Below are 13,666 nucleotides of genomic sequence, written 5' to 3' on the forward strand. Positions count from 1 at the left end.
AGGTCCTCCTGGCAGGGAGAGCCCAACCCTGCCCCTAGGCTTGCAGCTGTGGGCTCCCCAGTGCCCAGCCCAGGGGCACAACCCCTGCCCTGCTCCTCCTGCCCACACCATTGCTGCTCCAGCCCAGGACCCCTGCAGCCATGGCCCAGCTTCTCACCACAGCTCTTGAGCCAGAGCCACCACCCCCAGAGGTCACCCATCCCTCTGGGGAGTGACCACAGAGGAAGAACAAGTTGAGCTCCCAAGAGGTCAACCCACACCTACTGCCCAACCAAGATGAGGCTCCTGACCTCATTCTTTGGCCTAGCAGTGACCCCTTGGAGACAGGAGGGGACCAATTTGGGTTCCTCTTAAGAAGAAAGGCCAGGGGATGGTTACACCTAGAGGTGCTGGAGCAACCAACCTGTCTCCATTCTCTGGGTACTCTGAAGGAGAAGCCAGGTCCTCGTTCTCACGACTGACAGGGGAGAAGAGTTTGCTGCTGTTGAGGTTCTTCAACACCAACTTTTTGATGCTCTTCCTACATGGAGAACCCAAAAGGAGAAGTTAAGAAGATGCTGACAGACCTTCCAGGGACCAAGAACCAGCTAGAGAAGAGCTGTTCCTCAACACTCAAGAGGTGTCCATGGCAGGGGGGGCTGGTCCTAGAGGACTCCTGAGGTCCCTTCCAAGTCTATGATTCTATGAAGTCCTCTCCAAGCATGGAACCAAGGTGAGATGACCTTCAAAAGTCCTTCAGGACTTTGGGTTACGAGAAGGACAAACTTCTGGAGAGCTTCAGAGCCAAGATCAGCAAAGCTCAAAACAAAGAGGAGTCCTCCCCAGCTCCTGGACCCTGCCCTGGTTGAGCTTCAGGAGGTTCTCCTGCAAGGTGGTTCTTCACTAGAGGATGCCTTCAGGACACCCATGGCAAGGTTCTCTGCCTGCAAGCTGGAGGCCACTCAATATCTACACCCAGCTGGAGCATCTCTGAGTCCTGACCTTGGCTTCCCCTGCTGGTTCCCAAGAAAACACCTCAAGTTCCCAGGAGATGATCTCAGCTTTAGACCTGCTTTGGCCTTCCCATTTCCAATGGAGGTCATCTCCTGGCAGCTTGAGATGTTAGGACCTTTAAGGCTGCAAAACTGAGGTCATCTCACGTCATCTTCAGACCTTCTTTGGCTTTCACATTTAAAGTTGAGGTCATCTCCTGACAACTTCAGACCTCTACAGGTCCTACCCTTTAAAACCATCCTGAGAGGACCTCAGCCTTAGATGTGAAGGTCAATGAAGTTGTAAAGGTCTCGTAAGATAACCTTGATTTTGGACCTCAGACCTCTAAAGGTCCTAGCAGCTAAAGCTCTCAGGAGATGACCTCAATTAGACCTCCTTTGACCTCCACATCCAAAGCTGAGGCCATCTCAGGACAGCCTTAGACCCCTAAAGGTCCTAAAATCCCAAGTTGTCAAGAGATGACCTCAATTCTGGACCTTCTTTGGCCTTCACATCTAAGGTGGAGGTCATCTCAGGACAACTTCAGACCTCTAAAGCTCCTAACAGCCAAATTTCTCAGGAAATGGCCTCAACTCTGGACCTTCCTGGTCTGCTCCCCCTGGACCCTCCCTTGGCGTCCACCCCCAACTCCCCCTGGACCCTCCCTTGGCGTCCCCTGCACTCCAGACCCGCTCCTGGCCCCCCCAACACCAGACCCTCCTTTGGTCCACCCCCAACTCACTCTGGACCCTCCCTTGGCCTCCCCTCCACTCCCTCTGGACCTCCCCCGAGCCACCCTCCAACTCCCTCTGGGCCCTGCCTTGCCCCCCCTCCAAGCCCAGCCCTCCCCACCTGCTCCTGCCCATCTCCACCTCCTCACCTCCCGAGTTCCCCCCCAGCTCCCTCGGTCGCTCCACAGCCTTTCAACCTCTCCCGAGACTGAGGGCTTCCCACCGCCTCCCCCCACTTCAGCACAAGGTTCTTCCACCACCCCCTCCCTCCCCCACCCCTGGAGAAGGCCAAACCCCAACTCACTTGGGCATGAAGGCCCCGTTGGAGAGGGCAGGCTCGTCATCATCCAGGCCATCGAAGAGCTGAGACTTGGCGGAGCCTGCGGACTGCAGAGCCTTGGGCCGCACCCTGGTGGCCGGCCGGGGAGTCAGCTTGTAGTGGGTTGGGGTGGTCAAAGCCTTCTGAGCTGCTGGGTTGGTCGGCTTCAGCCTCTGCAGGGTGAGGAGGAGGAGATAAGGGAAGAGTCAGGAGGTGCCAGATGGCTTCTTGGAAGGCTTTGGGGTAAGAGAGGCAAAAGTTGGCTCCATCTCTTTGCTGCCACCAAAGGCAAGAACAGAAGCTTTGTGGGGGGGCCACCAAGAGCCAACAAGTTGGTTGGACCTCCTCCCAGGGCAGGGAGGGAAGGGAGGGCCCCAGGAGGGCAGGAAGGCCTCAGGAGACCTCCTGGGGCAGGGCAGGAATCCTCAGGTAGGGGATGGTTGACCAGAGGCTGTCCTAAGAGGTGCCCCAAGCAAAGCTGAAGCTAAGCACTGAAGATACTCCAAGCATGGACCAGGCCCCAGCTGCCTTCCCACAACCTGCAGCAAGAACTCCACAGCCAAAGGCTCAGGAGGAGTGAAGGAAGCCACAGGAGGTGGAGTTTGGGTCCTGGAGAAGATCAAATGCCACTTTGCACCAGCTTGGCAGGGCAGAGGTGACCACTGCTGGCTGCTCCCAGTGAGGAGAACTGGAAGTGGGTTGAAAGCTGAGGCCTCCAGTGAGGACAATCCAGGTGGGACTCACCTCCTCCTTCTTCTTGGGGTCTGCCATGGGGTTCCTGAAGAGCGGAGAGTCTCCAAAGGGGGAGTAGGTCAAGCTGTTGAGGTGCTGCTGGAGCAGGGCCTGCTGGGCAGCAGAGGCACTGGGGTCTGTCAGGGCTGGAAGAACAACAGCAGTGGAGATGATTGACTAGGGAGGCTCAGGAGAAGCCTTCTCATCATGGTCACACCCTTTGAGTTCCAACACTGCAACCCTGGAAGGCTCAGAAGGGACCTCCTCACCACGGCCCCCTCCTCTGGCCCTGAAGGCTCAGGGGGAACCTCCTCACCATGGCCCCCTCCTCTGGCCCTGAAGGCTCAGGAGGGACCTCCTCACCGTGGTCCAATGTTTCAAGGGAGGCCACCAAGAGAATAAGACTCCCTTTAGAGATGAAGCCCCACAGAGGTACAGCCAAGTTACCCCTGAGGAGGTTCCAAGAGGACACAAGAGGAACATTGTCCCCACCAAGGCCAATCTGCTCTGGGAAGGACCTCCACAAGGAAGTGATGGACCCTTCAGCTTTGGAGATCCAGCTGGATGAGGGCTGAGACTGCTCTAGACCAGGCTGTGGCCAAAGAAGGTCAGCAGTTGGGTGGCTCCCAGCTTGGGCTGCCATGACCCTATGTTGACTAGCACCAAGGAAAGGTCCTCTCCACAGCGAGGGAGAAGAGAGTAGGCTCCCAAACAGCTGCCCCAAACATCTCCATCCCCTCCAAAGGGCTTTGCTGGGAGGTCCTCTCATCTTTAGGTCCAACCTGGCCTGCTATCTTACTCACCCACAGCAGGCTGAGGAGCTCCAAAGCCCAGGGTTGCTGTTGAAGTGTTAAAGCCTGGAGCTCCAAATGCTCCTGTCCCAAGGGTCCCACCCAGCTTGGGTTGGGTGTTGCCAAACAGGGAGGTCTGGCCTGCTCCAAGAGCTGCACAAGGACAGGAGAGATGTTTGGGGTTGAGCACAAGACCATCACCAACCCACATGCCCCAAAGAACTAATTGCAAGAGAGGTTAGGAGGTCCAGAAGTGCCTACAGCTTCTGAGAGCTCTCAGTGCTGGAGAGCCAAGCTATGCAGGTGGCCAGCTGGATCTGCTCCAGCTTTGGACACCATCACCAGCACCACTCATGGTCTGGATGGGTAGAAACTGGGTGGACAAAGTGGCTGGAGGTGGTTGGGGATAAAGGGTGGTGGAGAATGGAGACAGCTCCAGCTGGTGGCTGGACACCAGAGGTGTCCCCAGGGCTCAGTGCTGGGCCAGGGCTCTTGGATGTCTTCATCACTGAGCTGGGGGAGGGCTGGAGGCTCCCTCAGGCAGGGTGCAGATGGCACCAAGCTGGGTGGGAGCTGAGCTGCTGGAGAGGCAGGAGGGAGCTCCAGAGGGGTCTGGAGCCATGGGGGAGGGCAATGGCATGAGGGCACCAAGGGCAAGTGCTGGGACCTGCCCCTGGGGCACAGCAAGCCCAGGAAGGCTCCAGACTGGGGCAGAGGGGCTGGGAAGTGCCTGGGGGGGAAGAGGCTGGAGAGGAGGCAGGGGGTGCCCAGGTGGGCAAGGAGGGCAGCAGCAGCCTGGGCTGGAGCAGCAATGGGGTGGGCAGCAGGAGCAGGCAGGGATTGTGCCCCTGGGCTGGGCACTGGGGAGCCCACAGCTGCAAGCCTGGGGGCAGGCTTGGGCCCTCCCTGCCAGGAGGACCTTGAGGGCTGGGGCAGGGCCAGAGCAGGGCAAGGAAGCTGGGGAGGGGTCTGGGGAAGGAGGAGAAGGCTGTGGAGAAGTTGTGAGGAGCAGCTGAGGGCCCTGGGGGGGTTGAGGCTGCAGCAGAGGAGGCTGAGGGGAGACCTTGTGGCTCTCTGCAGCTCCCTGAGAGCAGCTTGCAGCCAGCTGGGGCTCAAGGGCTGCTCCTGAGGGCTGGGCCAAGAGGAGATGGCCTCAGGTTGTGGCAGGGGAGGTTGAGCTTGGCCCTGAGGCACAATTTGTGCCCCTTGAGGGGTGCCCAGGCCTGTGGCAGGCTGCCCAAGGGCTGTTCCTGCTCCAGTTCCAACAGCCTACCAAGGGCAGAGTCACTTCCTATCACACCAAGTTCCTCCAGGCCCTTCCCAGCCTAGCTTTGGTTCATGTCTCCCAGGTCAAAACATCTTTAACCTTCTGTCCAAGACTGTCTCCTCTCTCAGGTGTGAGGACTAAACCTTAGGCAGCTGTGGAAGCAGCTGGTTCCAGGGCTTACCTGTCCCAAAGCCAGTCCCAAGGCCGGTCCCCAGGGTCCCTGTTGCAGGCTTGTTACCAAACAAAGTGTTCCCAGTGGTGTTGGCACCAAAACCTTCAAGAGAAGAGCAGAACCTCATGAACCTGACACCAGCTCAGCTCCAAGTCCAAACATGGCTTAAAATCCATCCCCACCAGTGGCTCAGGGGTGGCTGTCCTTTGATACTCTGCAGGCCACACAGTCCCACCTTGGTCTTACCCAGCAAGAAGGAAAGACCCCAGGGCTGGAGCAGCACAGGGCTCAAAGGCAGAGCTCTGATGGGATCCAAGCACAACCCAGCTCTGAGATCACAGAATGCTGGCTGGGAGGGGTGGGAAGAGACCTCTGGAGCTCCCCCAGGCCAGGGGCATCCCCAGCAGCTTTGCCCCAGGGACATCCATGGCCAGGGGGGGTTGGAAGCTCTGCACAGGAGGAGGCTCCACAGCCTCTCTGGGCAGCCTGCTCCAGGCCTCTCCAGCAGCCTCACCCCAAACAAGTTGCTCCTGCTGGCACCTCCTGGCTGTCCCCTGGGCACCCCTGAGCAGATGCCAGCCCCAGGCTCTTGCCCCCCACAGCTCCTTGAGCTCTTGCTGAGCATTGCTCAGATCCCCTCTGGGGCTGCTCTGCTCCAGCCTCAGCAGCAGCCCCCAGGGCCCTCAGCTGCTCCTCACAACTTCTCCAGGCTCCTTCCCACCTTTGTTGTCCTCCTCTGCCCCTCACCCTCCCCCAGCCCACCCTAGACTCTTCAGCACTTCCCAGCCCTGCAGCTGTGGCCTCCCCAGGGCAGAGCAGAGGGGCAGCAGAACTTCCCTGCCCCTGCTGCTGCCCACACTCTCAAGTTCAGCCTTGTCCTTCCCTGCACCTTCTGAGCCAGGTGGAAGCCCCATGAAGAAAGACACCAAGCAGCACCCAGATGTTTCCTCCCTTCCCCAACCCAACACCCCTCAGCATTTCCCACCAGCAGCCAGGGCTGTGGGGTAAGTGCAGGATGAGTTCCAGGTCCTTTAGCTCCACCTTTTTGTCTTATCTCAACCCAGCCTGGGAGGATATGGATTGGTTCCTGAGGTCAATGTTGGGTCCTTACCAAAGAGGCCTCCACCAGTGGTGGTGCCAAAGGAGGGAGCACTGGTGGTGGTGGTTCCAAATCCAGCTGGTTTGTTTCCAAACAGGGTCTGCAAGGAAGAAAAAGATGAAACTGGGGAAGGAGGGAGGATGAAGCCAAGGCACAGCTTGGACCACACCACCCAAACTCCCATCAGTGGTGGCTTAGGTCCTGTGGAACATTGGAGGTGGCAGCAACTGTCATGGGAGGACTCCATCTGAAGAAGCTGAGGGGTGCCCAGGTGGGCAAGGAGGGCAGCAGCAGCCTGGGCTGGAGCAGCAATGGTGTGGGCAGCAGGAGCAGGGCAGGGATTGTGCCCCTGGGCTGGGCACTGGGGAGCCCACAGCTGCAAGCCTGGGGGCAGGCTTGGGCCCTCCCTGCCAGGAGGAGCTTGGGGGCTGGGGCAGGGCCAGAGCAGGGCAAGGAAGCTGGGGAGGGGTCTGGGGAAGGAGGAGAAGGCTCTGGAGAAGTTGTGAGGAGCAGCTGAGGGCCCTGGGGAGGTTGAGGCTGCAGCAGAGGAGGCTGAGGGGAGACCTTGTGGCTGTCTGCAGCTCCCTGAGAGCAGCTTGCAGCCAGCTGGGGCTCAAGGGCTGCTCCTGAGGGCTGGACCAAGAGGAGATGGCCTCAGGTTGTCAGGGGAGGTTGAGCTTGGCCCTGAGGAGCAATTTGTGCCCCTTGAGGCTTGCCCAGGCCTGTGGCAGGCTGCCCAGGGCAGTGGTGGAGTCCCCATGGCTGGAGGGGTGGGGGAGCTGTGGAGCTGTGGTGCTGAGGGCCATGGGGTGGTGGTGCCCTGGGGCAATACTGGGGCTGTGCTGGGACCCCAGGGACCTTCAAGGTCTTCTCCAACCCAAACCATTCCATGCTGGTGCTGGAGCTCTGCTGCCCACTCACCCAAGCCGCTGCTTGGTTGGAAGCTCAACCACCACACCCCCAATGAACACCACAGAATTAACTTTCCTCTTGACCTTCTGTTGCCTCCACACAAAACCTCTCTCATTTGCACCTCAGCTCCCAGGGGCTGGAGAGCAGGCCCTGGGGCCAGGTCTCTAAGCCAGCTAGGTTGCTGTCCCCTGGTCTTGGGGGGAGGGTTTTGAAGGCCCTCAGGTCAGGTCTTACCGAGCCACCGACCCCAAAGCCTGTGCTGGCCTGTCCAAAGAGCCCAGTGCCAGTGCCAAAGCCAGTGCCAGCATTGGTGTTTGCAGGGCTTCCAAAGAGGCTGCCAGTCTGGGAAGGTTGGGTGACCCCAAAGAGACCCTGGAAGGAAAGAACTGTGCTGAAGACCACACAGGAAGGACTTCTGATGGCCCAAACCTGCTGTCAGAGAATCAAGAAACCCTCAAGCTGGCAGATGGCACCAAGCTGGGTAGGAGCTGAACTGCTGCAGGGGCAGGAGGGAGCTACAGAGGGGTCTGGAGCCATAGGGGAGGCCAATGGGATGAGGGCACCAAGGGCAAGGGCTGGGACCTGCCCCTGGGGCACAGAAAAGCCAGGAAGGCTCCAGGCTGGGGGCAGAGGCTGGAGAGGAGGCAGGGGGTGCCCAGGTGGGCAAGGAGGGCAGCAGCAGCCTGGGCTGGAGCAGCAATGGTGTGGGCAGCAGGAGCAGGGCAGGGATTGTGCCCCTGGGCTGGGCTCTCCCTGCCAGAACATTGAGAGATGGAGGAGAAAGAGAGGGGCAAAAGGGGCTGTGGAGGAGGAGAAAGAGAGGGGCAAAAGGGGCTGTGGAGGAGGAGAAAGAGAGGGGCAAAAGGGGCTGTGGAGGAGGACCATGAAGAGAAGGGGGTGAAAAGCTGTGGGGGACCAGGGGGAGCTTGAAGGGTTGCAGAGCTGCCTCTCACCATGGTGTTGGTGTTGGCCTGCCCCAGGCTGGTGTTCCCAAAGGAGAAAGCTGTGTTCTGGGTTGTGGTTGGTTGGCCAAAGGGTTTGCTGAACAAGCTGGAGGTCTGGGAGGGCTGGCCAAAGAGACCCCCTGTGGTCCCTGTCCCAAAGCCAGTTGTACCTGCAAGAGAGACACAAACCTGGGGGGGAAGTCCTCAAGGAGGGCATCCAAAGCCACCTGGAGTAGATTCCCAGAGGGCAAGAGGGCTGCAATTCCAGGGAGCAGCAAAGCTCCAGGGGCCCTGCAGCTTCAGGTGGAAGTGGGTTGGGTTGGAGCCTTCAGCAAACTCCCCTCAGTCTGTGGGAGCCAAGGGACCTGGGCAGGGGGGAAGGGTTGGTGTCAGAGGCTGGAGAGGAGGCAGGGGGTGCCCAGGTGGGCAAGGAGGGCAGCAGCAGCCTGGGCTGGAGCAGCAATGGTGTGGGCAGCAGGAGCAGGGCAGGGATTGTGCCCCTGGGCTGGGCACTGGGGAACCCACAGCTGCAAGCCTGGGGGCAGGGTTGGGCCCTCCCTGCCAGGAGGACCTTGAGGGCTGGGGCAGGGCCAGAGCAGGGCAAGGAAGCTGGGGAGGGGTCTGGGGAAGTTGTGAGGAGCAGCTGAGGGCCCTGGGGGGGTTGAGGCTGCAGCAGAGGAGGCTGAGGGGAGACCTTGTGGCTCTCTGCAGCTCCCTGAGAGCAGCTTGCAGCCAGCTGGGGCTCAAGGGCTGCTCCTGAGGGTTGAGCCAAGAGGAGATGGCCTCAGGTTGTGGCAGGGGAGGTTGAGCTTGGCCCTGAGGAGCAATTTGTGCCCCTTGAGGGGTGCCCAGGCCTGTGGCAGGCTGCCCAGGGCAGTGGTGGAGTCCCCATGGCTGGAGGAGTTGGGAAGCTGTGGAGCTGAAGCCATGGGGTGGTGGAGCTGGGGCAGTGCTGGAGCCATGCTTGGACTCCAAGGTCTTCTCTCACCAAAACAATTCCCTGATTCTTCAGAGGAGACAGAGAGAAAGAAGAAATTCTTCAGCAGGAGGCTGGGGAGAGCCTGGTTGAGGTCCCCCAGAGAGGTGGGGACTGCCCCTGGCTGGCAGCAGCCCAGGGCAGGGGGTTTGGGGCTGTCCCTGCTGGCTCCAGGGGGGTTGGGCTGGGTGAGCTTGGAAGGTGCCTCCAAGCCCAGCCCGCATGAAGCCCTGGCAGCAGCACTCACTGGTGCCAAAGGCAGTTTTGTTGGGGCCATAGGAGAATCCTGTGTTGGTGGTGGAGGAGCCAAAGAGCCCTGTGGCTGTGCTGGATGTGGCTGTAGAGGACCCAAAGAGCCCAGCAGCTGCTCCTGCTCCAACTGGGTTGGAAGGACCTTTCCTGTTGGCTTGGTAGTCCTCCAAACGAAGCTCCTGGGGAAGGAAGAAGCCACAGAGGAGCTCAGAACAACTTCAAGAACCTCACACCATGCTCAAACCCAGCCTCAGCATGGAGGCACCAGGGAAAAGTTCCAAGACCTCCATTCCTGGCTGGCCTTGGTGTCCTCTGAAGGTCCTCACACAATCCTCAACCCAACTTTAGGATGAGGACACCATGAGAAGCACCAAGACCTCCATTCCTGGCTGGCCTTGGTGACCTCTGAAGGTCCTCACACAATCCTCAACCCAATGCCAAGTTCAAGACACCAAGGAAAGCTCCAAGACCTCCACTTCTGGTTGGCCTTGATGACCTTTAGTAGAGGTCTTGGAGCATCTGGAGTTGGGTTGAGCTCTTTGGATGCTTCCCAGGAGGTTTTCTACTCAAAGGTCAGCTGAAGCCTGGAGAACACCAACTGCTACCAAAGCACTGAGCTCCACCCCACACTGCCTCAGCAGCTCCAACAGGAGCTGGAGCATGGCAAGGCTGGAGCTCAGCTCTAAAAGACCTAGACAGGGTCTGGAAAGGTTCCAAGATCTGGAAGGAAGTGGGGTGGAGGGGGTCCAGGATCTCCAAGAGCCCTGGGGGGAACCTCCAAGCTCTAGCAGGGCCAGGGGGTAGCCAGGCCCCAAGCTCTGGCAGGGCCTGGGCCAGGCCCTGGGTGCTCATTATTGCCCCAAATGCCTTCTTCCAGCCCCAAAAGCAGCCCCCAGGAGGCTTGGAGGCCTCCTGACTGACCTCCAGGGACTTGCTCTCGTACTCCTTCATGGCTGTGATGCACTGGTGCTTGGTGTTGATGTTGGTGCTCACCCCAGACTTGACCATGGTGTCAGTGCCAGTTGGGGGCTGCAAGGCAAGAGGAAGGACATCAAACTAAAGCAATCCAGGCTGGTCTGGGTCCAAACCCTCTCTCCAGGTGTTGGTAGAGCCTCTAACTGAAGCAGGAGGTGGAGCAGAAGGCTCCTGTGGGCAGCACCTGGAGCTCCAAACACCTGCAGGGAGCAGGATTTGGGGGGAGGACACTAAGGCCCAGGAGATTCCAGGGATCCCCTTCCCATCCTATCTGCTCTTCCAAGCCACCCTCCACCACTTCCCAACCTCCAAGATGTTCTTCAGCCCATTCTGAAAGGCAACTCAGCCAGGAAGCTCAGCTCTGCCCCACTGAAGGCCTATCTGGAGCCCTCAGGTGGCCTATGGCAGACCTGGGGTAGAGGAACCTCCTGAAGGCCAAGCAGGGCAAGGACAGGGTCCTGCCCCTGGGCAGGGACAACCTCCTGCAGCAGCACAGCCCAGGGGGGAGCTGCTGGGGAGCAGCTGGCAGGAGAAGGAGCTGGGGGTGCTGGGGGACAGCAAGGAGGTGCCCAGCAGCCAGCAAGGTGTCCTGGGGGGCAAGGAGCAGAGTGTGGGCAGCAGCAGGGGCAGGGAGGTTCTGCTGCCCCTCTGCTCTGCCCTGGGGAGGCCACAGCTGCAGGGCTGGGGCCAGGGCTGGGCTGCCCAGGGCAGAGCCTGGGAAGTGCTGGGGAGAGTCCAGGGGAGGCTGGGGGCCAGGGGAAGACAACAAAGGTGGGGAAGGAGCCTGGAGGAGCTGTGAGGAGCAGCTGAGGGAGCTGGGGAGTTGAGGCTGGAACAGAGTAGCCCCAGAGGGGATCTGAGCAATGCTCAACAAGAGCTCAAGGAGCTGTGGGGGGCAAGAGCCTGGGGCTGGCATCTGCTGAATGCTGCCCAGGCTTCAAGTGGCAGCCAGGAGGTGCCAGCAGGAGCAACTTGTTTGGGGTGAGGATGCTGGAGAGGCCTGGAGCAGGCTGCCCAGAGAAGTTGTGGAGAGCTTCCAACCCCCCTCAGCCATGGTGCCCCTGGCCTGGGTGGGCTCCAGAGCTCCCTTCCCACCACCTCCAGCACAGAAGGGATAATTTGGAATAATTTCAGAACCTTGTGGAGCTCCCCAAGTGACCAAGCCAGAAGCTGACCTCAAGAAGTCCTCAAATTGCTGTTTTCTGGGGGAGGGTTTGGGGGATTTCTCTGGGGACACTCAGCTGCAGGAGGAAGCCCCCAGACTCACATTGAACTTGATGGTTGTCCCAGTAGGAGCTGCTGTGAAGCTGGTTGGCCCAAAGAGAGACCCAGAAGTGCTTCCAAAAGGGTTGGAGGTGGTGTTGGTGGTTCCAAAGAGGCCTCCACTGCTGGTGCTGGTTCCAAAGTCTTGGAAAAAAGGAAAAGTTGTGAGGATAAAACCTGAAAAGGGAAGGAAACAGCCCCCCAAAAACCCCAAACCAACCCTGGCAGCAGAGGTGAGGATGGAGAGGTTGGGAGGGGAAGGTTCTGCTCCCAAGTCATCATCTCAAGGATGAGTGGAGAAGGAGCAGCCAGGAACAGGAAGAAGATTCCAGGTGTTGAGGCCCCTCAAGAGCTCCTCCATCCCTGCCCCCCTCCCCAAGAGGTCCTCCACAGCTCCTCCATCCCTGCCCCCCTCCCCAAGAGGTCCTCCACAGCTCCTCCATCCCTGCCCCCCTCCCCAAGAGGTCCTCCACAGCTCCTCCATCCCTGCCCCCCCCAGAGGTCCTCCACAGCTCCTCCTCCCTGCCCCCCCCAGAGGCCCTCCACAGCTCCTCCATCCCTGTCCCCCCCAGAGGCCCTCCACAGCTTCTCCATCCCTCTCAGAGAGCCTTGAGAGCTTCTCCTCCCTGTCAGAGGTCCCGAGGAGCTTCTTCCCCCCCTCCCAGAGGTCCCTCTGCTCTCCTCAGAATGATCTCCAAGGAGCTGCTTTGGCTGTGGGGGTCTCCAGCAGCTTTTCAGAGGTGGTCCAAGCAGCAGGAACAAACCCAACTCAAAGTGACCTCAACCAGCAGGCCCAAAAAGGACATCAAGATGACCCCCAAGATCCCCAGGCCAACCAATTGCACCTCATGGCTTCTCCACTCCCAGCTATGGGATTTGGACCACCTCAAGCTTGATCTTGGCTGCTGAGGTCCAGAACTAGGTCCTCAAACCAAAGCCAAAGCCTCCAAGTTGCCACTTGAGGAGCACCTCCAGGCCCCACCAAGCCCGGACCCCCAGGAGGGTGACAGAAGTTGGACTCACTTCCAAAGCCAGCTCCCAGCTATGGGATTTGGACCACCCCAAGCTTGACCTTGGCTACTGAAATCCATAACTGCATCCTCAAACCAAAGCCATCAAAGCCTCCATGGTGCCACCTGAGGAGCACCTCCAGGTCCCTTCAAGCCCGGACCCCCAGGAGGGTGACAGAAGTTGGACTCACTTCCAAAGCCAGCTCCCAGCTATGGGATTTGGACCACCCCAAGCTTGGCCTTGGCTGCTGAGGTCCATAACTACATCCTCAAACCAAACCCTCCATGGTGCCACCTGAGGAGCACCTCCAGGTCCCTTCAAGCCCAGGCCCTCAGGAGGGTGACAGAAGGTTGGACTCACTTCCAAAGCCAACAGGTTTGTTCTGGGTGAACGCATTGTTCTGGGAGGAGAAGAGGCCTCCCCCAGTGCTGGTGGTGCCAAAGAGGCTGGTGGAGGTGCCAGTGGAAGTGCCAAAGCCAAAGCCTGTGTTGGTGGAGGAGGTGGCAGGCTGGCTGAAGGTGCTGGAACCAAACAATCCTCCTGCAGACAGAGAGGGACAATTAACCAAGGGCCATGAGGGGGCCTAGGGAGTGACTTCTTGGGGTTGTGGTGGTTTGGTTCCTTCTGGGGGCTTTGGTGCTTTTTTGTTCTGCTTTCCAAGGTCTTCCTTTCCCTTTCCCCTCTCTTGACCTGCCCAGTCTGAGAGCCTGGGCTGAGGAAGCTGCTGAGGGCCAAGCAGGACAAGGGCAGGGTCCTGCCCCTGGGCAGCGACAACCTCCTGCAGCAGCACAGCCCAGGGGGGAGCTGCTGGGGAGCAGCTGGCAGGAGAAGGAGCTGGGGGTGCTGGGGGACAAGCAAGGAGGTGCCCAGCAGCCAGCAAGGTGCCCCGGGGGTCATGGAGCAGAGTGTGGGCAGCAGCAGGGGCAGGGAGGTTCTGCTGCCCCTCTGCTCTGCCCTGGGGAGGCCACAGCTGCAGGGCTGGGGCCAGGGCTGGACTGCCCAGGTCAGAGCCTGGGAAGTGCTAGAGAGAGTCTGGGGGAGGCTGGGGAGAGGCTGAGGGCCAGAGGAGGACAACAAAGGTGGGAAAGGCTCTGGAGCAGTTGTGAGGAGCAGCTGAGGGCCCTGGGGGCTGTTGAGGCTGGAGCAGAGCAGCCCCAAAGGGGATCTGAGCAATGCTCAACAAGAGCTCAAGGAGCTGTGGGGGGCAAGAGCCTGGGGCTGGCATCTGCTGAGTGGTGCCCAGGGCTCAA

At 59.7% G+C, this 13,666-nt stretch overlaps 1 protein-coding gene across 1 annotated transcript in view; it reads right to left on the bottom strand.

Annotated features, from left to right (window-relative positions):
* Nucleotides 1–13,666, bottom strand: part of NUP98 (nucleoporin 98 and 96 precursor) — a 40,789-nt gene that overhangs the window by 22,580 nt on the left and 4,543 nt on the right. Inside the window, exons 4-15 of the mRNA XM_068168545.1 lie at nucleotides 12,777–12,956; nucleotides 11,410–11,549; nucleotides 10,089–10,196; nucleotides 9,163–9,346; nucleotides 7,949–8,109; nucleotides 7,230–7,367; nucleotides 6,096–6,183; nucleotides 4,994–5,086; nucleotides 3,558–3,698; nucleotides 2,767–2,900; nucleotides 2,008–2,195; nucleotides 404–520 (exon numbers count right to left, since the gene is read on the bottom strand). Coding sequence (XP_068024646.1) covers nucleotides 404–520; nucleotides 2,008–2,195; nucleotides 2,767–2,900; nucleotides 3,558–3,698; nucleotides 4,994–5,086; nucleotides 6,096–6,183; nucleotides 7,230–7,367; nucleotides 7,949–8,109; nucleotides 9,163–9,346; nucleotides 10,089–10,196; nucleotides 11,410–11,549; nucleotides 12,777–12,956 — 1,672 coding nt within the window. The remainder of the gene's footprint in view (nucleotides 1–403; nucleotides 521–2,007; nucleotides 2,196–2,766; nucleotides 2,901–3,557; nucleotides 3,699–4,993; nucleotides 5,087–6,095; nucleotides 6,184–7,229; nucleotides 7,368–7,948; nucleotides 8,110–9,162; nucleotides 9,347–10,088; nucleotides 10,197–11,409; nucleotides 11,550–12,776; nucleotides 12,957–13,666) is intronic.

The sequence above is a fragment of the Melanerpes formicivorus genome, unplaced genomic scaffold (assembly GCF_026170545.1).
Source record: "Melanerpes formicivorus ecotype bairdi unplaced genomic scaffold, bMelFor1.0.p_v2 SCAF_141, whole genome shotgun sequence".
NCBI lineage: Eukaryota > Metazoa > Chordata > Aves > Piciformes > Picidae > Melanerpes > Melanerpes formicivorus.